We start from the raw sequence: 25,627 nt of genomic DNA, 5'->3' as shown, positions 1-25,627 counted from the left end.
TTGCTTTGTACGAAGGGTGATTAAGTTGTCGAACTTACAGCTGAAGGAGACCTCCAGCTCAAGTTATTGAAGGATACGAATGCCTCAGCGAAAATGAACTTGCTGAGCGATCCGTGGAGTACTCACAAAGACGGCGACACCCAGGCGGATAGCAGTAATGAATCTAGGATTAAAGCCGTCACAGACACACTCCAGGGCCTCAAGGAAAGTGAGGAAGCATGGTCAAAATTGGCTCTTCTAATCAGCGACGATTATGACGATGAAAGCCAATTCAGGGAACTGCTAGTGCAGGTCCAAGACCTGAATGATACGGCACAAACAGGCGTGAGCTTGTTGGTCTATTGCGTGGTTTTTGATAAGCCACTTTACATCGAAATTCTGCATAATACCGGGAAGCTGGATGCTAATGTACCCGACAAAATTTTCGGGTGCTCTCCGCTAACCTGGTGCATCCATTTGAATAGGCAGCAATGCTGTGTAGAGCTGCTCAATTTTGCCGATGAGCTAGACTTTGGCTACGAAAACCCCGGAGGTTTCACGGCGCTGGATCTCCTCATCCCGGGAAACGCAATGTACGAGTTCGCGAAAGAGCATGAACTGTTCCGGTTTATTAAAAACAACGAAAGTGCACACGACAGTCTATTCAAGGCGCCTGCGTCAACGTTCGCGACAAGCGACGTTGATCACACATTGGATCAAATCGATCTACAGACTGCGGGGCTAAATATCAACCAGGACGACCTGTTTACCAATGACGAAAACTCAACACAAAACTATAAAGAAAGCAGCTTTGCAGCTAGCTTCCTGTCACAAAACTTTGACTTCGAGAATGTTTTGCCCAACCAGTACATCGAGTTTGCCGACTACGATATACCGCGGCTGCTTGAATTGCTCGTTTCTTTGCCCAGCAGAAAGCCTCATAAAACATGCATTCCTGCCGCGATAATCTTCCAATGCATCCGGTTCGCCGACAAGATTAGACAGAGCACACCCCTGGTTGAAAGCGTGGCACACTTATCCCTCACCAAAATATTAAGTTCAGCTGCTTCATCATCTGGAGGGGTTTTGAACAATCAGTCAGGCGACATCATACTCCAGTCTTACTGGCTATCCAGTTTGAACTTCTTGTTTTACTACCTTTACCGCCAGGATGGTTTCTTCAAGCGTTATCCCTCAATCCTGCAAGAACTTATTGACGGAATGCGGTCTCTTATTTTGGAGCTCAACACCTCCATCCACTCCCGGATCGAGCCCCTGATTGAGCCCACGCTTTTGGAGCACACAACAATTGCTCAAGTCAAAGAAACTCTGTACAAAAAGGATTGGAATCTTTTCAAGAAGAGAAAACATCGCAGCACTAAAAGTTCAAGCCGCGATTCATACGACGAGACTCTAGCTATGCTATATCCTCCATCCCTTGATGAACAAATGAAACCATCACCTCTCAAGATCGTGCAGATTTTTGGCGCTTTATCTTACGTTCTTGATCTTCATCAAGTTCACCCGCTTATTGCCCAACAATGTCTGTCAGTTGCTTTAAAGTGGTTTTCAGCGAAGCTGTTCAACAAGATGATGGATAATAAGAAAAAATCGCTCTCACGAGCTCATGCTGTTCAAATCAGGTTAAACTTGTCTGTTATCCAGGATTGGATAAAAAACCACAACTTCAAGGCGCCGCTGCCTACCATGATTGATGACTTTATGTGGAGAAGGTTTCCATACACGCTTGTGCTCGACCTCAGTGATATTGACGGTCCAAGCAAACCCTTTGAACTCCGAAACGTAACCTTTTATTCTCCAGCAGACGAGAAACACGCGGAGAATATGGACAACTCGCTATTTTACTACCAATCGTTTTATCATATTTCTCAGATTCATATGGAGCCTTGCATGCAACTTTTGCAATGGCTGCAGGTTGCAACTTCTTTAGAAGATGAAGAAAGTTTAAACTCGACACTCTCTATTCTAAACAAACTCTCGCCGGCACAGCTCTTGAAATCTGTTGAAAAGTATCGTTATGATTCGGACGAACAAAAGTTCAAATCGCCTCTGAAGAAGAAGTTAGTTGCGATGGTTAAGGAAACTTCCTCAACAAATACCAGACTCGCTGAGAAAACCCTTTGCTCGTTGACACTACCAACAATTACAGAATTGATTGGCATGTATACGCAGCGCGAAGATGCTCAAGAACTTTTGCCTTTGTTGCCTATGGATGTCCAAGACGACGTTGACGAAATTCATGAGCAGAATGTCAAGCAACAACAACTACAAGCAGAAAGCGCTGGCTTGAAAAACAGAAATGATTCTGACAATGAAGGCGAGGCCAGCTCATCTCGCATCGAAGGCGAGACTGGAGATGAGTTGTTTAAAGAACTGAACGCACCATCAACTGCTGCTCAACGCCCTCTTTGGGCAATTAACAGCGACATCGAGGCCAATCCGTGGTGATTCCTTTGTTTGCCCCAAGAGACACCCCCACTAGCAGGAGTTGATTAAAATTGATATTAGTTTATTTAATGTATAATGCAATTGTTAAATGTAGAGTACCCTGAGCTGTTCATCTCAGTGATATGTTATTAAACCTGCCACCAACGTTATGCAATTCGGAAACACCAGTTTTGACCCGGACGTGATACTCTTCCGCGGCGGAATGATCACCTGAAGCAGAATGTCCTAAAGGGGAATGCAGATCAAAAACGGGGGGATTCTTTATTCCCAGTCCATGGATGTCATTAACACTTTTCCATCCACTTTGTTGGTGGCCGAGAAATCCACTCTCGCTTTCTGCCCCCTCAAATGCTTCGCTCTCTTCATCAAAGCCGCTAATACCGTGCTCCGAGAGATAATTAGGTGAAGGCCGAAATCGTTCAAAAGCCCTTTCGACACCAATAGCGGGCGGTGAAGAGTAGAATCCATTGTCTTGAGAAGTTTCTTCGTAGCCTGATTGCACCGGAGGCTTATTGATTGGCCTACGTGACGGTGGGGAACGGTCAGACATGACAAGGTATACGTATGAGCTCACTGACCACTCATACCAAAATTTCCGGTTTACTGAGCTGTGGTTTCTCGTCATAAAAACCTCTAGCTCAGTGTCATCGGGGATAAATAAGGGCTGCTTCAATGGAAAAATGATAGGTGACCAAGATGTCATGTTCGGTGTATGCTCCCCTTTAACGTACAAACCTGAGGATCGCTTCTCAGAGTCAGGTATAAAATCTGTATCTCCAATCAACTTGATTGTTGAATCGTCTGGCACTATTGATAAGCCGATATCCCCATACAAGGTAGCTTTAAAGAACCCCATGAGGCCATGAACCTCACATTTATTTTTTATTTTGAAATCTGTCACTACTGACTTGGTTAATTGGTCATTGATGGTAGCAGGAGGATGCTGAAAGCACCAAGCCTCATTGATTTTTGTGGAAATAATGCAATAGGGAATGCTGTGAACGATCCAAGGCTTTTCGAAAGGATCTGGAACATCCAGATTCTTCAGAGTTTGATAAAGCAGTGGGGATGAAATTGGGGCGAGAAATGACGAATAGGACTGGGGTATGAATACAGTGCCTTTTTTGCAATTGTTTCTCTCTATGTTGCTCAAGCACTCTGGCGAAAGCTCGTTACAGCCAAATGAGCCCAGAAGCTCGCTGACGCAGAGATCAATTTTAATGCTGCTTTGCCAAGTGCACATGTCATCTTTCACAATTTCGACAGCATCTTTCCAATATTCGTATTTGCGCTTCTGCAAGTAAAGGATGGCCTGTGAACTTTTTTCCAAGGCCACCATATGACAGTTTTGAATATTGAGCTCCTTGACAGCTTTGAAAGCTTCGTCAACCAGGGGGCCCCTGCCAGCACCCGCAATCAGTATTGTCACAGGTGCACTATTCAATGCTGACGCTCCTGCCATGCGATTTATCTTCATCTCTTTCAAAGCCTCTTTAATGGCTCGGCCGTATAGCTCATACTTCACTCTATCCTGCTCGAAGGTGTGGTAGACCGCGTTTGAGATTTCGTCAGAATAAGGGTCAAGCGGCGGCATAATCCTAGGCTCTGAATATTTTCCAGGTGTGCTTACAGACTCTGCCGCTAAAACCTTATCTCCACGTTTGAGTAAATAGTTCACGTATTCAAGGTAAGCGGGCTCGCCACCTTTTACCTGGGCGGCATATTTTTCTATACCATGCAATATAACACAGAGCTCGGAGAGCCTTGCTTGCGAGTTTCCATTGATCTTTTGAAACTCAAATATAATTTGCTGGTTGAATTTGTTCAGAACTGGGTAGTTGTACTGATTCGTGGCAAAAATCGATGAAGAAACTAAAAGGCATGTCACGGGTTCTGCGAGCCATCTTTGAAGCACGTAGGAAGGCGTTCTGTCTCTTGGCAATGCAAGTGAAATGGTCAGGCTGGGATGATACCCGCAAGTTTTTCGTATAGTGCCCCATAACTCCCACGTTGAAAGCGGATCGGTGTCTTCGAAAAAAGGCAGGGAGATGGACAGCACCGGAGACTCAGCGTCGCACTTCAAGAGAAGGCGCGCGACCATCAGTGCGTAACAATGCAAGTTCGCCAGGTTCTTGGGCGGTGCCAGGATCAGCTGCTTAATGCCTACAAACTTGGCATAATTCCACTCGTTGATTAAGACCTGGTAGCTGAGTTCTCGAACACAAGTGTCCGTACTCTCTAAGTCAACCCACGACGATAATAGGCCAATAAAGCTAGGAGAATCTTCCTTAGAAGTTGAAGGTGGTATACAAAGTTCTTGCAGCTGAGGTTCAGGGACCCAAAGTGTCACATTCCTGTCAACCTCTGCCCGATATTCTTGAAATACCTTCTTCACACGTTCGCGGTAACGAGAGTTTGTGATCGGATGCAAAATATAGTCGTAATTATCTCCGCTCTTCTTGTAGTCCGCTCCAGCTCCAACAGCTGGCTTCAACCCTACAAAAACATTACTTTTCATTGTTTACCGGGGCTGAATTCCTTGCATATAAAGTGTCAGAATTTCAAATTTTCAGATACCCGCTTGTTAAAGATGCACACGAAGTTTATGGTTTCTACGTCTCAGCAGAATTTACGTGGAACGTGATGCGGAAGACGCACAAGCAAAACCAACGGAAAAGCTTGTTTTGGTAGCCCGCATTTCATCTAAAGCTTGGCTTGGGTTTCAGTTCGGCAAACAAGCTCCACTGGGACCGCGCCGGATACGCGCGCTTCTTGTACAGAATCACGTATTCAAGCGTGAGTAAATTTGACGCGTGGCGGCCGATGCAAGTACTGCAGCAGGGCGGAGAACTTTGGAATGCGTGCAGGGTTGCGCAAGGACAGAGCGCCCAGCACGCGTAGCCCAAAAAGTGTTTCATTTAGTTATTGAGTCTGTTAGTTTTCAAAAACTTTGAATAGAGGCTGTGTATTTTGCCCTTATAGTAGTGGCTTCACGCATCAGAAGGCGGGCGCTGGAACAAACATGGACTCAGAGATGCCAAAAGACCGTTTAAACCATAGCCTCTATCTTGTGAGGTGTGCTGCCTCTTTGCGCCCAAGAATCGCCGAGCAATTCGAGGCACTCTCAAAGCAAACTGTCTAAGCACAATGCCAAGCGAGCTGCCAGGTTTTATTAACGACACGCTATGCGACTGCCGTGAAACTATCATGGTCTTGTGGACTGTCACCAAGCATCCTTCGTCACACTTGTAATCTCCTTTTGGAACTCCAATCGAAGACTCTCCAGATATCTTGCGTTAGCCGCCCAGCTCACCCATTGCTTCTCTCTGGATCGCCTATTCACGCCACCAGCTCTAGCCTTGAACCTTTTCACTTGCCAGCATATTTCTTAGATTAATGCTTAAACATAAGCCCCTGAATTATGGCTTTAATATTATAGAGAAGATAGGCTCTCTTGTTTTCTACCCCACATGTACAAAACAGAGGAGCACCGACCGTTACTATTTGCGGACCCCGCTTCTGATTTTTGACACATATATTCTTTATGAGACTAAGGATATTCAAAGTTTCAACGAAGCTTTCTTAGCCAAGTTTTAGAATTTAAATTCATTAGCCGCCGAACTCGAGTCTCAACTTCACACACAACACACGAGAAGCTGTCTGGTTTTCAGTTGGCCAATGATTAATGTTTTCGAGACAGCTTCAAGATTAGTTTTGACACCTACTAGTTCTTGGCTGGGATTGAAGTTTTTCCTGGAAGCCTGATTTTTCAGGTCAATCTTATGCCCAGTGATATATTAATGTCTTATAAGGGTGTATGTGGGAGATGAAAGACAAAACTCGCATAAAAGAATTCTAAACTAACGATATTCTTTTGGGCTCAGAGCGATGCTGCGTATACTAACTCGGCCACCTGGCTTGGCATTGACCCGAGCAACGCGCTAAAAACTTGGACTTTTCGTAGACCTTTTGTCACATCATTAGCACGGAAATGGAGTTGATCTTCATCTCAAGAGCAAAAATATTTTGATTCGTTGATCGAAGAAACTTGGTATTCAGCGGTTGAAGTATGCATCATCCACTGCATTCGACGCGAGCACCCCGGACTTCGACTAAAATACTTGGAAAATCCCAGCTCACTCGTGTAACAAGACATCGCCATAAAATTTGATAGTCGACAGATCGAAGCGCCTGAACAGACCGAACCAAGTTCCTTAAAAGAGCACCAGCGAACGGCGCCTCTGTGTTCTCCAAGATTGCTGTACAAAATGTATCAGCACGGTCACGCATTTCAGGGAAGGAAACTCACAGACCAAGAAAGAGCACGGGTTTTAGAGTTTCAGGACACAATTCATTACTCACCTCGTTACTCAGATGACACACATGAATACAGACATGTCATGCTTCCTAAGGCAATGTTGAAGGTAATCCCTTCAGACTACTTTAATTCTGAAACGGGAACGCTAAGGATCTTGACTGAAGATGAATGGCGCGGTCTGGGCGTGACACAGTCTCTTGGCTGGGAGCATTACGAATGTCATGCCCCCGAGCCTCATATCCTGCTATTCAAACGGGTTCTTGACTACAAGGTCGAAAGGTGAGCAAGAGGCAGGACCTCCGCCGCCAGGGACACGAGGGGCGCGAGGGTCCAATACGCACGCATAATGAAAACGAGGTACCCACAATGTGCCGATATAGAATGAAACCGCTAAGCATGAGGCCACAATACCCAGCGCACGCCTTCAACAGACGACTAAAACGTATATAAGATTTTGTTTGTATATCACGTGTAAACCCAGACTTGTTCGCCTCACCTGGCAGATTACAGGCTTCCTGCACAAGTTCGTACGTAGTACATTTCTACCTTGGTACAGCGTAAATGAACACGGCCTCTGATTCCCTGTTATTCTGCTAAGGCATGGAGTCTCGCGTCAAGTACCTGGATGAGCTAGTTTTGGCAATTAAAACCTCCAGGGACGAAGAGTCGCCTAACCAGGTCTTTCCTCCTGAGCCGCCGACCAACGGTGATCATAAGTCCTTCAAAGTAGTTGTGACGCTACTAAAGAACCTCAAGTCACCCGGGGTGCCTAGCAGCGTCTTCGTGAGATCACTTGAGGCGTTGGATCTTCTTTTCCAGAGCAAAACATATCTTCTTCTCGGCGCGGTTGAGACGGGCTCCACCGAGTCTGGTCTTATATGGCTACTGAAACAAATACTGGAGGTATCAACTACGCATTGGGAATCTGTTCATTACAAATGGCTACTGAAGCAAAAGGTTGCTTCCTGGTGCAAACTCGCTTCGGATTGCCAGGAGTTTGAGGCCAAAAGTCTAATATCTACGTTTGTATTCGGGCAGGTCGCAAAATTGGAAACGCAGCTTACAAGTGTTTTTAACAAGCCCCTCGAAGAACATCTGTTCACAGAGATCTGCAAAAGGATACATGCGCTATGTGAATGGTGTAATCATAAAGGTTTTCAATCCTCGGTTTTAATGTTTGATGAAACGCTACAAGCTAACAAGTGGGACTATTTTTTCCAGAGGCTTGTCAGGATTGTGCTCTACGTTCTAGACTCTATTTCCAACGACGCTATCGCTATCGAGGAGCTACAAGTCAAGTTCATATCTCTTGTCACTAGCTATGTGGTCATGAAGGGAACAAAATATAGAGGGCTACGTCGCACTGCGAATTATAAATTACCCTTTTCATATGCTTTGGAAACGATAAACCCTTTTTTGACATCTGTTGGACGCTCACTAAAACCTCAAAACGATGCTCTTTTTGCAAAGTGCGTGCTTAGACTTTTCTCTATTGCAATCGCAGATGCTTCGACATTTGAGCTGTTCCAGGAAACCTGTCCGTTTGAAGAATGGCACGAAACTTACGTTACAGGCGGCATTGATCCAAAGCTGTTAAGTTACACTGAAAAGGCCCTTATATTGGTTTTTTATGATTGCAAAAGACGGTCCGCAAAACCATCTCAGCTGGTTATGGTAAACGATGCTTGCATTTTCAGTTCCGGAGAATATAAGAAACTTCACTCAGCTGTGCTGAGGCCTTTCGATCAGAGCCGCCAGCTTGAAAATCTCAGGAAGCACATTCTACAGGGGTTTCAGCCCGACATTTGGAGCCTCAAAAGTGCAGACTATGCACTACTCGGCTCGAAAATAAATTCTATCGATACACAGAGTGCCTTTAATGACTTGGAAAGCATGATAATACGAAATTTCAAACAGAAAAATGTTCGTTCTCAAGTTTATGTTCTAAGAATAGTTGGGAAATTAGCCTGTCATGAGAGCAGTTGCGAGTGTATTAAAAACGACTGGAATTCGTGTTTTATATGCGAAAATTCTCTTCCGGGTGCCTCGCTTGACCTTATTGATCAGGAGAGGCCAGATGCTTTAACAAAAAGTCATGCTTTCAGGTTACTTTTGACGCATTTTATTAAAAACCAAGACTTGTATGAATTTAGCGAGTCTCTCCTTACAGCACTCATATTCGCACTGAAAAGGGTTTTTGCTCACTTCAAGCCTCCGAACATTATTCCTCAGGAAAAGAACAAAGAGCCACAACAGCTTCTTTCCTCACTAGTGAAACACCTTTTCTTGACACCTAACAGATACATTCGTCTTGTATCCGTGAATTTGGTTTCTTCCTGGAGTTTTTCAAATGCTCACGGTTTGGATGATTTACAAACAGCGTATTTCATTAGTTTTTTGCAAGAGAGGACATACCCCTCTTTTACCGAGACTTCTCTTATGGCGTGGGTTTGTCTGACTTTATCAACGAAAGGTGACTATTTCGATCCTTTGTTGGTAAAATTAATAGATATGTTCAATTCAACCGATTTTGCTGAGCGCAGTATGATGACTCACCAACTAAGGTATGTTTCGTGGCTCAAGAAAAAGACTCCCTACCAGCTTCTTTCTCCTATATTACCTACCCTCCTGAAGCAAATAGGGAAAAACCTGGTTGAGAAAAAGCTCACATTTCAGAGACTGGCGGACTTTCTTGAGTACCCTCAAAAAACCATATTAGAGAATTTTCAGAGGTATATTGTACCTTATGCAATTACCCAGTACAAAAATGATGTGATTACTGAAATCTCAAACATAATGTGCGACTATGAAGAAGATGAACTCTCAGCTCAAAAGGAGAAGCTTTTGAAAAAAAATAGTCGGCAAATCTTTGCTGTTGCTCTTGTAAAACATGGATTTTTTTCTGTTGATACCTTGGAGTCGCTGTTTGTTAATTGCTTGCCAACTTTTGACAGGAGCTACGTTACGGGATACCTGCCCGATTACAAGACTCTTGCAGAGATTCTGAAACTATACAAAAACTTTGACGAGCATTCAGATTCCAAAACTAGTAACGAATCTATGATCCTTAGTGCTCTAAGATTTTTGTTCACTAAATTCAATACAGAAAAACGCCGCAGCTCGCGATCAAAGCTTTTGGCTGATTGGTCTGATGAACTAGAGGCAAGATTTCACAAAGAGTTACAAGAGAATATATTGGGAATTTTCCAAGTTTTCTCCAGTGATATGCACGATGTTGAAGGACGTACCACCTATTTTGAAAAACTTAGAGTTATCAACGGTATCCATTTTCTAATAAAGCACGCGTCTTCGGAGTGTATTATTTCTGCGTTGGCCCAAATAAGCATATGTTTGCAAACTGGGCAAGAGGTTCCTGAGATCAGGGCCAACGCTTTTTGTTGCTGGTTTGACCTAATTAAGCGTTTAACGCAAGAACAACTATCTACAGTTATTGATAGCTTTGTCCCATTTATGCTCCAAAAATGGCACAACTTCAATCAAAAGTCCAAAAGAATAGTGCGGAACATTTTGAATGTTCTCATAAATGAAAAAAAAGATCTTATATTGAGTACAAGACCATATATTACCGTGGCTTTGGTGAACATGCATGAGCTGCGTGCCTTAGAGGAGAACAAGTCTTTTGCAAGGCTCGTAAACAAAGTTCTTTATACCACTAACTGGTATCAAGAGTATTCGAAGAATTTGCAAAGTAAGAACAATTACCTCATCCACCAAAGTCTCTGTGACGTCAGGTCTTTGCTGTTAAAAAGACAGATCGAGAACTATGCCCGCGCAGAGTCGAGTGGTTCATTAAAGTTTGATATTGCTATGTTATTGGGAAGTCTACTGGATGCTTCGTATAGATTTAGAGCGGATAATCTAGAACTCTGCAAAGAGTGCATAGCAGTTATCGGCATCATTGGGGTTTTAGATGCGACGAAACACCAACTCCCACGAATATCAACACACATGAGAGATGTTTATGACTTTAGTGACCATTCGCAGACCATAAAGTTTCTCATAAAAATAACAGATAGCATCCTAGTTCCAGCTTTTTGGGAATGCGAGAACCCTACTAAGCAGCTTTTTGTGGCATTGGTGATGCAGGAGTCTTTGAAATATTGCGGCCTCAGCGCTTCCTCTTGGGATATTCAAAAACCAGACTTGTATCCCAATGAAGCTAAATTATGGGCTAGGTTCAACGACATTTCAAAAACAACTTTGTATCCACTAAGGTCTTCGTTATACATGGCTCAATCTTGGAAAGAATATAGCCCAATATCGCATCCGTCATTTAACCCTAAAGAAGGATACAGGAGCTGGCTTAAAAACCTCACTTTGGATCTGTTAAAAACAAGCACTGATGAAAGCCATCCTCTTCATGTTTTTTCCTCCTTAATACGTGAGGATGACGGTTTTTTATCAGAAAATCTGCTTCCCTATGTGATAATGGATATACTAATAAAAGCAGAAGAGCATACTACCTTCAAAAGATTTGCGGACAACCTTGCTTTAGAATTCACGTACATTTTTGAGCTTGAGCATCCTTCGCTTAACCATTATCAAGTCGATTCCCTCAAAATGTGCTATGAAATAATATTCAAAGTGTTTGAATACTGCAAGAAATGGATAACACAGTTCAAGCAAAATTACTACAAAAAGTATGGCACTTTTACTATACGCGAGCAGAAGACATCCAAAATTATTGAAAGAATTAACAATTTCTTGGTAATCATCCCTTATGGACTCCTGGCACAAAGATCTTTAGAGACTGATTCTTTTGAAAGGTCCGCACTATATCTGGAACAATCCTACAGAATTAAAGACGGAAGTTATTTTGGAAATGATAAGCTCCTCCCATATCTTCAGAGAACATACGCCGAAATTGGTGACATTGACTCTGTTGATGGTGTTTTGAAGGTTTTCTCTACAGGTAGCGTCACATCCAAAATCGAAGAGCTGCAATATACGCCAAATTGGGGAATGGCGCAGCAATGCTTTGAAGCTCTGGGTAATATTCCAGAGCCCTCTGAAAAATACAAAGAGCTATGCTTCTCAGGAAATACCAAGATGCTGAAATCGATGTACGACCACCAGCAGTATGACCAAGTTCTTGCAAAACTTGCATCCTTGGTACCAAGTCAATATAAGTCTACGGATTGCACCAACAATGAATGGACAAGTATGGGGATTGAATGTGCATACCTCAGTGGGCAAAACGATGCTCTTGCGGAATGGGTTGCTCGGTTAGAGAGCTGGGAGGGGCAAAATGACCCAATGACCTGTTTGCACTACAATTTCGGAAAGCTTATTTTGGCGCTTGCGCAGGGTGATAAAGATAAAGCTCTACTCTACTCGGAGAGGTGTCACAAGGTTATAGGCGCCAAGTTTTCGGTCTCATCGATAAACACTACACTTCTTAAAGTCCGTGATATTATTCTAAAACTTCATGCTATTAGGGATCTTTGGATAATTTCAGGCTCCTCTGAGTCTTCCACTATCGATGCAGTCGAGAAAGTTCTGAAAGTTAGGCTTGATAACATTGGAACGGACTTTGAACCCCGTCATTTCCTGCTTTCAGTACGGAAATCGTTTAATTTGTTGAAAAATGAAGGAAGTAATAGCTTAACCTTGGCAGAGGACTTTTTCCGGATCGCACAAAATGCGCGGGTAAACTCGCGTGCCGATCTTGCCAGTAGCGCTTTGATTCCTGCTTTAATATGCGATTTTCCAAACGCCGACCTGGAGTACGCTGAAGTACTGTGGAATCAGGGTGAAAACGATAAAGCGATCAAACTGGTTGCAGAAATACACCAGAAATTGCAAAGCCGGCCCGGACTCAAACCAAGAGAGCGCGCTAAAGTTTACCTGAAATACACAGAATGGCTTGATTTTTCAAACAATTCTATTTCAGAACAAATAATAAGACAGTATAACGATGTCATCCGCACCGATTCTTCTTGGAGCGAACCATATTACTCACTCGGACTTTATTTCAGCAGACTTCTGGAAAAGAGAAGTGCAGAAGGTTTTGTGACGAATGGTAAATTCGAGAATAAGTCAATATCCTATTTTCTTCTAGCGTTTGAAAAAGATACTACAAGAGTAAGGGAAGCTCTTCCTAAGGTCGTTACTTTTTGGCTGGACACCGCGCACATGTATGTCAGCGAGTCAAACTCGGCTCGTCGAGAAACGCTAAAAAGGTCAGTCGAGGACCAGTGTAAAAAAATAGAGAGTGCAATAAAAGCGTGCCCCGCGTATATTTGGTACTCTGTTCTGACGCAATTACTTTCCCGTTTGCTGCATCCGCACAAGACCTCCATGCAACTCATGATGCATATATTGCTAAATTTAGCTACCGAGTACCCTTCACATATCCTGTGGTATGTTTCGGCATTGATGAATTCAAGCTCGTCAACCAGAGCCGCAGTTGGAGCTCATATAGCTGAACAATTCAAGCAGCGTGCAGGCGGCACGGCTGGGTTGTTAGACTCTTCCGAAGCTTTAGTCAAGGCACTAACCAATGTCTGCGTTACAGAAGTCAAGTCGTCTAGTAGTAGATCGGGGAGATTCCTCGACAAAGATTTCAACTTTGACATGAAAATGGCACCATGTAATATGGTAGTGCCAATAAGTGCCAACCTTGAAATGTTAACACCTAGTTCTGGTGAAAGTTTGTCAGGATTCCATGCATTTAACAAGGTGATTTCGATAGTGAAATTTGGCTCCTCTTACAAGATCTTCTCATCACTAAAGAAGCCAAAAAAACTAAATGTTGTGGGCTCCGATGGCAGAATATATGGTATTATGTGCAAGAAAGAAGATGTCCGCCAAGACAACCAGTACATGCAGTTTTCGACAACGATGGATTTTCTACTGAGTAAAGATTCCGCGTCAAGAAAAAGAGGCCTTGGTATAACAACTTACGCCGTAATGTCATTGCGAGAGGACTGCGGATTGATTGAAATTGTTCCAAACGTCACGACTCTTCGGTCGATTCTTGTTACCAAGTATGACAGCATGAAAATAAAATATAGCCTCAAGGCATTACATGACAAATGGCAATCCCTGCCTGATGACCAGAAATTAGGATTCTTTAAGGATCTGCTACTGAAGTTTCCTCCCGTGTTGTATCAATGGTTTCTTGAGATATTTCCTGATGCCATTGCATGGTACAAAGCCAGAAGTACTTTCTCAAGGTCATATGCAGTTATGGCCATGGTCGGACACATTCTGGGATTAGGAGATCGCCACTGTGAAAACATTCTATTAAACGTCGAGACAGGCAAAGTTCTTCACGTTGATTTCGATTGTTTGTTCGAAAAAGGGAAGCGTCTACCCATTCCTGAAATCGTTCCCTTTAGACTCACACACAATCTGGAAGATGCACTAGGAATCACCGGAACGGAGGGAACCTTTAAGAAGACCAGTCAAGTTACACTTGAGTTGATGAGAGGCAACGAAGTCGCTCTCGTTAATATTATTGAAACCATAATGTACGATCGAAACATGGACCATTCACTTCAGAAGGCTCTCAAAGTTCTACGCAACAAGATCAGGGGTATTGACGCGCGCGACGGGCTCGTCTTGAGTGTTGCAGGCCAAGTTGAAACTGTGATTCAAGAATCCACCTCCGAGGAGAACTTGAGTAAGATGTACGTGGGATGGTTGCCGTTTTGGTAGGCAAGGAGATCTTCTAGTTACATCCGTTGTTTAGTTAATGCTAAGATGCTTTTTTTAAAAACGCTTACGTAGTTTCGGTTTGGTGGTGAGAAGATGACGGAGGATCAGGTAGACTTGGTTGTTCCTTTTCATCAGCCGGCTTCTCAATGCTTATAGGGGTAGGAGGAACAGGCCTTCTTCTGCTGAGCTCATGAAGATTGACGCGCGGGGGCTCTGCATCAACCCTTTGTGGTTGATCTCCAACATTACCGATGGCTTGTGTTGTAACTGCTACCTCGTTATACTGCTCTTTAGTATGCAATTTTTCTGGCACATCAGAAGCCTGGAACTTATCTGAGTTCACTGTCTCAGAGAAACTTTTTTCGAGGGGCTCTTCATCGCTATGATGGCTCGCCCAGCTGTTTACCAGGCTTGGAGAGTGAGGAGGGGAAGTCCCGAGTCGGTAGCGGGGATTGGTGGAAGTCCCTGCAGATGAATTAACGGAACCTGATCTCGGCTTATTTTTCGCAAACATCTCAGCTGCGTTGGAGGACCTTCTGATGTTTTCCGGAGGCACCTTCGGGAGATCTCTCTCCTTCGTCTTTGGAAGCGCTCTTCGATTAGATATCATCTCAGGAGCATTCTGAGGGTGGACGGATGCATTATCCGAGCCTTCGGCAATCGATGAGGAGCTGGCAACTGTGTCCTTGTACCATTTACCAAACTTTTTAAAACCAGCATTCAGGTACTTTTTAGATATTTTTGAGTCTTCTGTATCGATAGATGGGCGACTCTCCGCAATGCTCTTTTTGCTTTTCTCATCCTCAAAACAATCAGACTCGTTACTAGAAGACGTCGAGTCCGAGCGCTTTAGCAACGACTTGAAGGTCCCGACTTTTTGCAGTGTTTTTTGCGTGACAGATATTGACGCGGAGTCTTCGTCTTTTTTATTGCTCAGTGAATCTCTGTCGGGCATTGCATCGTCTGAAACCGCAGAACGGGCATCTGTTGGGCTGTCGGCTAACTCTTCATGTGGTCCGGTAGCTTCGGGTTTTGCGTCCAGGTCATCTTCTTCTTGATCGAGTGATTTGAGGTCCTCCTTTACAGTAATGCCGTCTTCTGCGGATTCGTTACCTTGCTCCCAAATACCGCCTCTGAAGAGTTCATCCCTCGTATTGTAAAAGGTCATATCGTCCATGAAAGGCATTACAAGTGATTCTTTTATAGCTTCTCTAAATTTGCTTTTAATGGCGTTCGTAACCATGTTGTAGGAGAGCTGTTTGGTGCTCACGACGGGCTCAACGTCGAGGTCAATCAGCGGCTCAGTTTCGAAGCTATACCAGACTCTATTCGAAGGCGGAGGCTTTATCATGACAACCATAGGCCCCGCAATTTCTTTCACTGTCACAGCAAGTTCCAGGGCAACCTCGCGAGTCTTGAAACGTGACCCCAGGTTGATGTTAGCCTTTGTAGATATGATGAGAGACATGCCGCCTTTGTAGAAAAACTGGAACGCGATTTTCATGAGGCCAGTGGGGGTGAGTTCTCGCAGCTCGGGGTGCGTGATGACTGGGGCCGCGTTGCCCACATCAACCCTCTCGATAACGAAATCATCGAGAAATCCGGGCTTGTTGATCTTGGTCAATTTCTTGTACAAGCGCTCGCGGAGGAACAAAGACAAGGTCTCGGTCTGCTGCAAGCCGAGAAACAGCCTACCCAGAAGCGCGTTCAGCCACTTTGTCGAGAGCTGCCCTTCGTTGGAGTTCAGGTTTTGAATCAGATAGAGCATGTCTCGGGTGCGGAAGTGGGCGGTCTTGGCGGACACGTTGGGGTTCAGCTTGCTGCTCTCGAGGGACTCTCCGGGCTTGGGGAGGCCCACCTTTGACGCATTGATGAGCGCGAAATACCAGTCTTCTTTCTCGGTGTTGTTTGTCACGTACACGAAAAAGTGGTCGAAGTGCTTGAAGTCCGTCTGGTGTAGGGCGATGTCGAGGTTGCCCTGCTGGTCAATGGACGCGGAGCCATTTTTCAGGATGGCGATGCACATTTTCTTGGTGAAGAGCGAGCCGTCGAGGGCCTCGTCGCGCGGGTTGCGGGGCCACAGCGACACAAAGCTGTCCTTCAGGACTATGACGTGCGCGACACCGGCGTCAGGCGCGTCGTCTCGGTAGAGGAACAGGTTGCCGTGCTTCAGTACCGCGTAGAAGTTGTGCTTGCGCTTCAGCTTGACCCGCGAGGGCAAGTTTTCCACGGGCACCTGCTGCTGCGCCAGCTGCACCAGTTCGCTCGAGTGGTAGTAGTACTTTGTCGTGACGGTGACCCATCCCTTCTTGACGACCTCGACGCCCTTGGCCTCCTCGAAGTCGCCGGCTTTGAAGTCGCGCTGCAGGCCCGGAACCAGCAGCTCGGGCGCTTGCGACGCCCTTTTCTGCGCGTCGGGCGCGGCCTTGAAGAGAACGTAGGCTACGAGGAGCGGGAACGTGAGCCCGCCGAGCAGGTAGACGTACACGAAGGTGGTGAAGCTTGTCATTGGCACTGCGCGCGTGAAGTGGGTCGTTTGCGGAGAAGAAGAGCGTGAAGGGGATGGATGGTACTTGAATTAGTCGGGTGTAAGCCGAGATGAGATTGGCCGTACGGAGTGCTCGAGACGAGCGTTACAGGGCGAAGCGTCCGATGGGCGCAGCGGGAGCGCGCTGGCGGCGCTCGCGGCGCCGGCGGCATTGTCTACAGGGCTACGTGCACTTTCAGAGTCATTAAATCAGTATTTTGGTTGTTGTGATCATAAGCCCAGTAACTAAACTGGGCCTCACACAGTGTGAATATGGGATCATCATTTAGTGCGTGGTTCGGTTGTTAAAAAAAAAAACAGCAAACAAGACGCGAGCCAAAGAGACGGCGCGTCTTCTGATGCGCCTGCGCTGAGCGCCTCATCTGGCCACGTTCTCGTGCTACAAGGGCGGTCCGGTGCCGCCGGCACGCGCGCAGCAGGCTCTAGTCAGCTGTCTCACGACCATTCATCAATTCTCGGCCGGCCAGCGCCCCCAAAATTTTGTACACAGGGAGCGCGACTACGCGGAGCGTGGCCCACCGATACTTGGTATGTCCGCCCGGTCGGAAAAGGTCATCACTCAGAGCCGGCTGCGTCACGTGACGCGGCCTCCGCGCTTTCTTCGTCTAGCTCATACAAGGCTGAAACTTAACGATAGATGCAGGTTGTCGACAGGCAGTAGTAACACTATTCAGTCGGAACAATTGGTATAAATGCATATAATCACAGCAGGACAACAAAGTTAAGGCCACACCTGCTGGTGTAGGCCCTGAAGAATGCGCGGAGACGTGTGGAGGCGTGCGGAGACGTGATTGTGTGGGACGGCAGAAGCGGGAGGGACAGACGCGGCGGACGCTTTCTTATATAGTGCAGGGACGCGCCAGGGCAGCGGGCGAAAAAATTTTCCGGGACGGGGTTTGGTTAGGGCTTGGGGCGGTCACGTGGGAGCGGGTCACGTGGTGGAAAGCGGGTGCGGGTCACGCGAAAGCAGCGTGACGTGAAATTGGTATTCTGCCACGTGACCTGCTCGTTCCACATGACGCTGACGTGACTATCCACGTGACACATCCTAGCTCACCCCACGTGACCAAGACACGTCACATGATCTACGCGTGACTCTACCCACGTGACCGTCCCCCGCTTGCCGCCCAGCCGCCCGCGCTCCGCGCCGTGCGCCGCGACCTCCCCCGCAGTTCCTTTTTCCACGGCCACGTCCGGCTTTCTTTTTCGCGTCTCCTGCGTGCGCGTCCGTTGTTTCTTTTGGGAGTCGTTTTACTGGCCGCGCGTTTCTTTTTCAGGCTTCCCTGCTCATCGGCATGCGCAAGACCATGCAGTATGTCATAGTGTTTCTTTGAGCGATGAGCTTGTATTGGCAGATGGAAATCGGATAAATAAATAGGAGAAGGAGCGCACGTTACCGGGAACAGTCGTGCGCAGGAGCAGTATATTTCAGGCTCAGCAGCAAGCACACGGCAGCAGCACACAACAGGTTGGCCATCAGTGGAGCTTAGCATACAGTTGTCAGTGGCACGGGTTCCAAGATACTATGAGTAGCATTATGACAGAGCTTGCCAGCAGTGTGGCAGGTACCCCTTTCCGCGGACGGGCAGCGCAGGACGTTGCCGGGCTGGAGCTGTGGGGCGAGGACGAGGAGCTGACGTTCCCGTCGTTCCCCAAGCGGTTCCAGGCGCAGGCGGGCGAGGCCGGGCCGGCGCCCGCGGCCGAAAAGCCCGACGATGAGACGTCGATCGAGCAGCTTCTGCACAAGGACGAGGCGCTCAGCACCAACACGGACTTCTGGCGCGAGGTGCGCGCGTCCAGCGAGGCCGAGCCCGCGGGCTCGCCCGCGGGCAGCGCGGCCGCGGCCGCGCTAGGCGAGAGTCTCACGGAGCCGCTCTCGCCGCTGTCGCCGGCGCCGCGCGCCGCATCCGAGACCCGGCTGGAGGACTTCATCCGCGACGTCGGGCCCCTCCACGCCGCGTCGCCCGGCAGCTTCCAGCCCGACTTCCAGATCAAGCGTCTGTGCTTCCGCGACGCGGAGGGCAAGCTCGCGCTCACCGCCGTGGGCAGCTCCCACGTCCACAAGCCGGCACACAGGCACCCGCATAACCACAAGAAGCTGCTAAAGAAGGTGCTGCGTCGCAAGAGCGGCCTCTGGGAGATGGCGAGCCCCAGCTTCGCCGTCGCGGAGTTCATGCTGTTGTGATTGCAAACGACAGCTCGGTCAGGTCTACAGGTCTTCTCTTCACTTCAGCTCGCATTTGTTCGGGACAGGATTCTCTTTCACTTCTCTTTTAAACTATTGAACTTTTACTTTGAACTTTGAACTTATCATTTCCATATACTGTATATTTAAACGAACCAATGCCATGTCAACCCGCGCTGAGGTCCGCGCCCGCGCGCGTGGGGTCGCCAGCTGTGCTCCAGCTCTGCGCGGCGCTCGCGAACGTCCTTAGGGTCACGTGCGCAGCTTATTTCTGTCACGTGAGACCATCCGAGGTCCGTTTTCCCATTTCTTGCCGGCTTAGCTAGCGTGTATTAATATCTGGGACGTCGTTCTCAACACCCTAATCCTAAGCCGCACAACCCGCCTGTTCAATCGCGCCCGCAAGAATGTCGAACCAGTCGGGCATTACTGCAGACGAGAGTCTTCTAGGCAGCTTCGGCTCCTTGGCAAACAACGAATCCCCTAGCGACGTGGTTGTTGCTGAGATCTCCTCCGACAACACGACCGTGAAATTATGCACCACGCTCTCGAACGCCGCAGAGCTTGAAATCTTTGCCAAGCGCGAAGAACGCCCGCTGTACGTTTTCATCCGCGACTCCGGCCGCATCGTCTTCATCTCCTATGTTCCCGAGAGCGCCCCTGTGCGTTCCAAGATGCTGTATGCGTCCACGAAAAATACCGTCTTGCGGCAGGTAGGGTCGAACCACATCTCCAAACAGCTGCTGGCTTCGCTGCCCGAGGAATTGAGCCCCGGGTTCTGGAGCTCCGACGCTTCTGACGAGCCCGCGCCACTGACAGAAGCAGAGCAGATCAGTGCCCGTATCTCCAGCGAGCAGCGCATTGAATCCGCGAGGGGCGGCCGCCAGCTCGTGTCCCAGACGGGAGGCACCTCGCACACCCTGTCTTTCAAAATTGCCAGCGGCGAGCCCATCCCCAGCCTCCTGGAACAACACAACTTTGTGAGCTTCAAGATCAACCTGGAAAAAGAACAAGTCGAGGTGCTAAGCACTGCCCAGCTGCCCGGTGCTCGCGAAGTCCCACGTAGTCTGAGCCAAAACCACCCCACGTACAACATTTACAAGAACAACGGCAAGCTGCATTTCATATACAGCTGCCCTTCAGGGTCAAAGGTTAAAGAGCGTATGTTATACGCGTCAAACAAGTCCGGGTTTGTCAAGCACCTCAAAGAGATGGACCACCTGACCATGGAGACGGTCCTCGAGATCGGAGACTCTGATGAGCTGGAGATCTCAATGCTGGAGAAATCGTCGCCTGCGACTTCCGAGCACGGCAACCCCGCGCCCGGGCAGCTCAAGTTTAACAGGCCCAAGAGACCTGGTAGAAGATCATAAACACTAGTCCTCTTCAATGTGTATAGAACACCGCGTTGCTTCTCGGGCCCTTTTTACCCAGTCTTGCGAAGCTCAATCGCGATAAGTCTCAAGGCTTCAACATCATAATCGAACTTGTCTGGTTGATACTTATTATCAGAAACCCGATACAAGTTTCGGGAAACGGCCTTGTTGATCTCGGTGTATTGATCCTTGGTCGCGATCGCACCTGACCCTTTGGAGTAGTGCGCATTCAAAACCTTTCGTACATGGGCCTGGATCTTACGCTTGTGCTCTGATAGGTCTAAAAGGCAACACTTTTCTTGTAGCTCTGATAGCAGCCGCCAGGATTGTACAACCTCGAACCCGTCTGAGGTTGGCGCGCGAATGCTGCGGTGCGGATGCGTTCGCGCGGCATGCAAACCAGGCCGCTCCGTCAGGAAGCGAGCCAAGTGCTCCCTAGATGCCGGCGGCTCCCTACTAGAGCTCCCGAATATATGGTGGCAATTGCAGCATGCGACGCATCGGCTAAAGTCTCCGACCTCAAGGTGCAAAGTTCTAAGGCATATTTCATGGTAGGCTGTGTGGCACTCCTGGCAAAAAACATTAGTTCTAACATTAGACTCTCCGCAGAGTCTGCACTCCAGGGAGTCTAGATTCCATCTCGTCTCTTCCTGCCGGACTTCGTTGGACCTTATCTCAAGGCTCCCCATTTGCGCAGAAATTTCAGAAATAGCTAAATTAGCATCGCTAAATTCGGCAAGATTGATTGTGACTTTTCTTTCAATGTCTTCGAGGTGCCGGGACTTGATTCTGCAAGTGGGACACTGTAGGTTCTTCGAATGATAGTGCCAGCGCCTTATGCAGTTGAAATGATATTTGTGGCCGCATTCAACGAGCCTGCAGGCCCCTTTGCTGAGGCTTTCGAAGCAGATCGGACAGCTGTCCATGGAATGAAAGAAGTTCCCGTGTGCCTCCTCAGTATAGACCCTGTTTTAGTTGAATTATTCATTTTCAAATTTCAAGATCATATTTTTTGAAGTTCCCTTTTGTAATGCCCTCTTCGGTCAATCAAAGCTAAATTCGCATACAGTAAAAGGATGTCTCGCCACCAATTTGACCTTGTCATGTGTTTGAAGCAACCTGGTACGCACATAGGCAAGTTGTGCGATAAATGTGATGGGAAATGTCCCATTTGTGACTCGTATGTGAGACCAAAGAGTAAAGTGCGCATCTGTGAACAGTGCTCATTTGGAGCTAACTGGAAGAAGTGCATCATATGCGGTCAGATGGGTACCAGCGATGCGTTCTACTGTTGGGAGTGTTGTCGGCTTGAAAAGAACAAGGACGGCTGTCCTAAGATTCTCAACGTGGGAAGCAACAGAACTGATAAGCATTTCGAGAAGAAGGCTTCTGCGGACTAAAAGGCTACTTACACTCGCTAACGGCTTACCTAAATTCGCCCATGATCCCGCTCAGGTTAATACTGGAATCGCTCAAGTGCTCCGTGGAATAGTTTGTCGGGCACCTCTCTAAGTCTTCGCTGAAAGCAAAACTTTGGTCGGCAGAAGTGTCGCACTGCGAGGAGTTGTCTTCTGGCGCCGGTCCAAGTTCTTTTAGAATTTTTGAGTAAACATCATTTCTGCGGATTTCGTAAAGCTGCCAGTCAAGTCTCTTCTCCAACTGCGATAGATATTCAGCCAAAGCTGTTCTAATTTTCGAGTTCAAAGGAATACTTTGATGAACAAAGGCAATAAGGGATTGAAGTCTTCTTAGTCGCTCTTCTCTTTGAAAGCCATTTCCCTGAAGCTTTTGGATCTTTTCGGCGACGGTGGCCTTTCGCATGGTTACAACGGTATCCGGGATCGCACTGACCTCTATAAAGCACCCGTCAAACGCTGCTGCCACATTGATAGAATCAATCCACTTTTGCCGGTCGCTGTCGTTAGGACAGGAAAAAACAAATCTCTTACTGCCGCTGTAGACATACATCTCCGAATGACCTATGACCACACCGCCAGCAGCGTTTCCTTCTATAGTAGGGACGTGATTTATACTTGTTGCAAATAAACCGTTGCAACCAAACTTGTGATTGATCTGCAATTGCGGGGGGCAATCTATGATATAGTTCGATATTTTTGTTGTACTATCAACCAAAAGCTGAGGCTCTACCCAATCCATGCTGTTGAAAAGAAATAGACACGAAGTTGTGAGGATGCCAAACTGGCGCTTCCAAACTCGGCGATTCACGCTGCCAACTAATGAAAACTTACGGTTGGTCACGAGCTCCTCTAGATTCCCCATTTGTACAATTTTAAGATATTGGTAATCGTCGCCTTCTTTGGCGGGCGATATCACTTCAAGGTTGGCTTCAAATAATGACTCTAGGTGTGCCTTCCGAAGCCTTAGATATCCTCCCTTGGTCTCTTTAATAACTGATAAATACTTCGCGTATTGTGTGCTCGAAAGCTCATCATCTTTTTGAAGCTCTTCACTCAAAGGTAGACACTTGAGCTGAGCCCCTAGCGTCACAGATGCCAGTGTATTACTTGCAATGTGGTAATAAATATCGAGACTTTCGTGCTTTGAAGATGTGCCACCCAGGGATGTTGAATTGCTGTAAGGGCTTGATGCTTTGTATGGAGAAAGGCTATATCCACTGGATGAAAAGCCTGCCGGACTCAATGGAGTGCTTGCGCAAGAGATCAACAGGCGATTTTGAATAATCTCTTTGGGAGAATACCCTGTCTCGGAATTTTGGAAGTAATTTTCCTCGATCTCATCCTCCGAGCCATATATCAGGTAGTCGTTCTTGGAGAATTCTTTTGATGTGACATTATCATAGAAGTATTCTAGTATCTCTTTTGGAGTGAAAGAACCTCCAGACTCGGCATCAGCCCGCATAAGTTTGACAAAGTCCTGCTTTGTCATTTTTGTCTTGTTATTAACGTTAAATGCATCTGTGTGTAACATCAACAATGAGAAGACAATGGAATAAACGTCCTCGTCAGTATCCCAAATGCAAACTTTATTATTTTGCTTGTAGTAAGACTTGCTGAATGCCGTTAGCACTCTGTCAATCTGCTGGCTCTCTTTTGGGAGCTCAAGGAACATGAGCAGCTTCCGCAAGGAGATATCGAGTGGCTCGAGATGGAAATCAAATTCATTTTCTAGGAATATATCTAGGCAATCAATCTTAAAACCGCTGTCGTCGCTGGCTAGGATAACTGCTAAATATTTTCCAAAGCCTCCTAAACTTCTGAGGTAGGTCTCAGGCGTGTCGTTTTCATTTGGCGTAGGAGGTTTGGGGAGATCCTCAAGGTCAATGACCGCCTTCTGCAAAGAGTTTCTGCTGGAAACACTTGGGGAGCGTAAGGAAACAAAGTTGCTGATCGCATTGACCAGTGAACTGCTTCTTCTTGAGGTTGTTGTTGACACCCGAGAAGAGCTGTGTTGCCGTAGGTGAGTTGGGCGTGAAGCAGCTGACGTACAAACAGACCCCTCGGTCACAGCTTGTTCCCTCAGATTGCTGTCGGAGCCGACCCTGCCACCACTCAGTCCTGTATGAAGCGAGATATTTGTTTTTCCGTAATCTGAGGCGCCAACGGTTCTGCTACGCCTTCTTGTGATTCCAGAGACCGGAGCTTCATCTAGCGTAGTCGCGAATGGAGAGGGGTTAGAATACGGGGTGAGCGGGCTGACCTTTTTTGGTTGGCAATTGTCGGAATTCGACCGTATCAAGACTCTCCTAGGCTGCCGAGCAAAAATGGAGGAGCCCGCAGAAGACGCGGTGCTAATCCTCGTAATGCTAGTAGAACTCAACCGCTTCTCTGAGGAGCTTTTCCGAGGTACCTTGAGCGACTCTTCTTCAAACGAAACCCCGGTGTCGTTCGTGATGTTTATGATTGGTGGCTTCTCGCTAAGGTTCAAATGCGGGGAAGAAGAGACCCTTCGGTCGGCAGCCCGACCGTTTATCCACTTCTTAGCTGGCGATTTTGCGCTTCCAGCTATTTGCTGCTTGTCTGAAAGGCCTGCCAAGCTGCCTTCTGACGCGCTTGACAAGCTGGAAGCCGATCGGAATCGCAGGTCTGGGAAACTCGTTATTCTTTTTCTCAAACTGCGGAATTTGTTACTTCCTGGTCCTTTACCACTGTGGCTGGACTCTTCCGACCCATCGTCGGAAGCGCCAGACTCGGCAAGGGGACGCTCCTCTTCCTCAATTGACTTGAGAATGCGGGGATTATCTGGCTGCTGCTGCGGTTCGGCCGTGTTGATAGGCACTTCTGTAGATTCAGCATGATCTTTCGTTCTTCTTTTGTGATCAGCATGAAATAGCCGAGATTTGAATATTTCTGCAAGGGCGTGATTCATTGCTCCGCCTGTCAATATCCTTAGTGCGCAACAGCAAAGTGATTGGTAGTTGAAGTTGCTGACTTCTATCGCCCGCGACTAAGTCAAAGCCACCCTATTCGTAATAGCGTCTGTTGTACTTAAGGTCCGTTTTCGGAGTGGCTAAGGTTGGCATTGTTCGTATTTCTTAACATGACACTAGCATATGTCCCAACACATTGCTAAAAATTATATAATACCCGAGCACATTATCCAGTGCAATCGGCAAAAAATTGATTTCGCCCAGGATCGAACTGGGGACGTTCTGCGTGTTAAGCAGATGCCATAACCGACTAGACCACGAAACCAACTTGTTGGAGTGGTAAGGTTAAGAAATGATATACTTAGATTGTTCGAGCCCTGTGACGGATCACAACAGAAGAAACATGAAGGCTTATGGATTGTGATCAAGAGCAACGTCTGCGCTTTCACTGTAGCAGCGCCAGGCTGGTGCTGAACGAGACGTTAGCTTGTGAATTGGGCATTAAAGTTATTATTTGTACCTCATATATAGCCCAAACAGCAGGTCTTGGACCATCGCGACGTTTCTCCACTTTGTTTGTGAATTAATCTCTGACATTGTTTTTGAAACTCATTACGCGGCGCTGGCCATTGTGTGGCTTGGCTCGTGCTTTGTTTAGTTATTTTGTAAGCTCACGGGTAAACCTTGAAAGGGTGCCTACCTTTCTGAAAAAGTCTCATCT

At 47.0% G+C, this 25,627-nt stretch overlaps 10 protein-coding genes and 4 non-coding genes across 14 annotated transcripts; 6 read left to right on the top strand and 8 right to left on the bottom strand.

Annotated features, from left to right (window-relative positions):
* Nucleotides 1-93: 93 nt before the first annotated feature.
* Nucleotides 94-2,448, top strand: KLTH0F11264g (uncharacterized protein; the record flags this gene model as incomplete). Its single annotated transcript, XM_002554642.1, has 1 exon — nt 94-2,448. The coding sequence occupies one exon, from the start codon at nt 94-96 to the stop codon at nt 2,446-2,448; it is 2,355 nt and encodes a 784-aa protein (XP_002554688.1).
* Nucleotides 2,449-2,557: 109 nt separating this feature from the next.
* Nucleotides 2,558-4,966, bottom strand: HSL7 (protein arginine N-methyltransferase; the record flags this gene model as incomplete). The annotated part of the gene is made up of 1 exon (XM_002554641.1): nt 2,558-4,966. One exon carries the CDS (start codon nt 4,964-4,966, stop codon nt 2,558-2,560), a length of 2,409 nt encoding a protein of 802 aa, XP_002554687.1.
* Nucleotides 4,967-6,716: 1,750 nt separating this feature from the next.
* On the top strand, nt 6,717-7,049 carry CKS1 (cyclin-dependent protein kinase regulatory subunit CKS1; the record flags this gene model as incomplete). Its single annotated transcript, XM_002554640.1, has 1 exon — nt 6,717-7,049. One exon carries the CDS (start codon nt 6,717-6,719, stop codon nt 7,047-7,049), a length of 333 nt encoding a protein of 110 aa, XP_002554686.1.
* A 317-nt stretch (nt 7,050-7,366) lies between these two features.
* MEC1 (protein kinase MEC1) lies at nt 7,367-14,449 on the top strand (the record flags this gene model as incomplete). The annotated part of the gene is made up of 1 exon (XM_002554639.1): nt 7,367-14,449. The coding sequence occupies one exon, from the start codon at nt 7,367-7,369 to the stop codon at nt 14,447-14,449; it is 7,083 nt and encodes a 2,360-aa protein (XP_002554685.1).
* A 64-nt stretch (nt 14,450-14,513) lies between these two features.
* NVJ2 (Nvj2p) lies at nt 14,514-16,958 on the bottom strand (the record flags this gene model as incomplete). Its single annotated transcript, XM_002554638.1, has 1 exon — nt 14,514-16,958. One exon carries the CDS (start codon nt 16,956-16,958, stop codon nt 14,514-14,516), a length of 2,445 nt encoding a protein of 814 aa, XP_002554684.1.
* A 192-nt stretch (nt 16,959-17,150) lies between these two features.
* On the bottom strand, nt 17,151-17,298 carry SNR51. Its single transcript, XR_002432205.1, has one exon. It is a non-coding gene; the product is annotated as a snR51 (small nucleolar RNA).
* A 79-nt stretch (nt 17,299-17,377) lies between these two features.
* SNR70 lies at nt 17,378-17,583 on the bottom strand. The gene has a single exon (XR_002432204.1). It is a non-coding gene; the product is annotated as an SNR70 (small nucleolar RNA).
* Nucleotides 17,584-17,600: 17 nt separating this feature from the next.
* SNR41 lies at nt 17,601-17,736 on the bottom strand. Its single transcript, XR_002432203.1, has one exon. It is a non-coding gene; the product is annotated as a snR41 (small nucleolar RNA).
* Nucleotides 17,737-18,522: 786 nt separating this feature from the next.
* On the top strand, nt 18,523-19,182 carry KLTH0F11088g (uncharacterized protein; the record flags this gene model as incomplete). The annotated part of the gene is made up of 1 exon (XM_002554637.1): nt 18,523-19,182. The coding sequence occupies one exon, from the start codon at nt 18,523-18,525 to the stop codon at nt 19,180-19,182; it is 660 nt and encodes a 219-aa protein (XP_002554683.1).
* A 407-nt stretch (nt 19,183-19,589) lies between these two features.
* On the top strand, nt 19,590-20,555 carry TWF1 (twinfilin TWF1; the record flags this gene model as incomplete). Its single annotated transcript, XM_002554636.1, has 1 exon — nt 19,590-20,555. One exon carries the CDS (start codon nt 19,590-19,592, stop codon nt 20,553-20,555), a length of 966 nt encoding a protein of 321 aa, XP_002554682.1.
* Nucleotides 20,556-20,608: 53 nt separating this feature from the next.
* ASR1 (ubiquitin-protein ligase ASR1) lies at nt 20,609-21,484 on the bottom strand (the record flags this gene model as incomplete). The annotated part of the gene is made up of 1 exon (XM_002554635.1): nt 20,609-21,484. The coding sequence occupies one exon, from the start codon at nt 21,482-21,484 to the stop codon at nt 20,609-20,611; it is 876 nt and encodes a 291-aa protein (XP_002554681.1).
* A 150-nt stretch (nt 21,485-21,634) lies between these two features.
* On the top strand, nt 21,635-21,958 carry RDS3 (U2 snRNP complex subunit RDS3; the record flags this gene model as incomplete). Its single annotated transcript, XM_002554634.1, has 1 exon — nt 21,635-21,958. The coding sequence occupies one exon, from the start codon at nt 21,635-21,637 to the stop codon at nt 21,956-21,958; it is 324 nt and encodes a 107-aa protein (XP_002554680.1).
* Nucleotides 21,959-21,983: 25 nt separating this feature from the next.
* Nucleotides 21,984-24,905, bottom strand: SYT1 (Arf family guanine nucleotide exchange factor SYT1; the record flags this gene model as incomplete). Its single annotated transcript, XM_002554633.1, has 1 exon — nt 21,984-24,905. One exon carries the CDS (start codon nt 24,903-24,905, stop codon nt 21,984-21,986), a length of 2,922 nt encoding a protein of 973 aa, XP_002554679.1.
* A 252-nt stretch (nt 24,906-25,157) lies between these two features.
* On the bottom strand, nt 25,158-25,231 carry KLTH0F10978r. Its single transcript has one exon. It is a non-coding gene; the product is annotated as a tRNA-Val (tRNA).
* Between the last annotated feature and the right edge of the window lie 396 nt (nt 25,232-25,627).

The sequence above is a fragment of the Lachancea thermotolerans genome (assembly GCF_000142805.1).
Source record: "Lachancea thermotolerans CBS 6340 chromosome F complete sequence".
In the NCBI taxonomy this organism is placed as follows: Eukaryota; Fungi; Ascomycota; class Saccharomycetes; order Saccharomycetales; family Saccharomycetaceae; genus Lachancea; species Lachancea thermotolerans.
The sequence above is the reverse complement of the archived record's forward strand: the minus strand, read 5'-3'. Positions and strand labels throughout refer to the sequence as shown.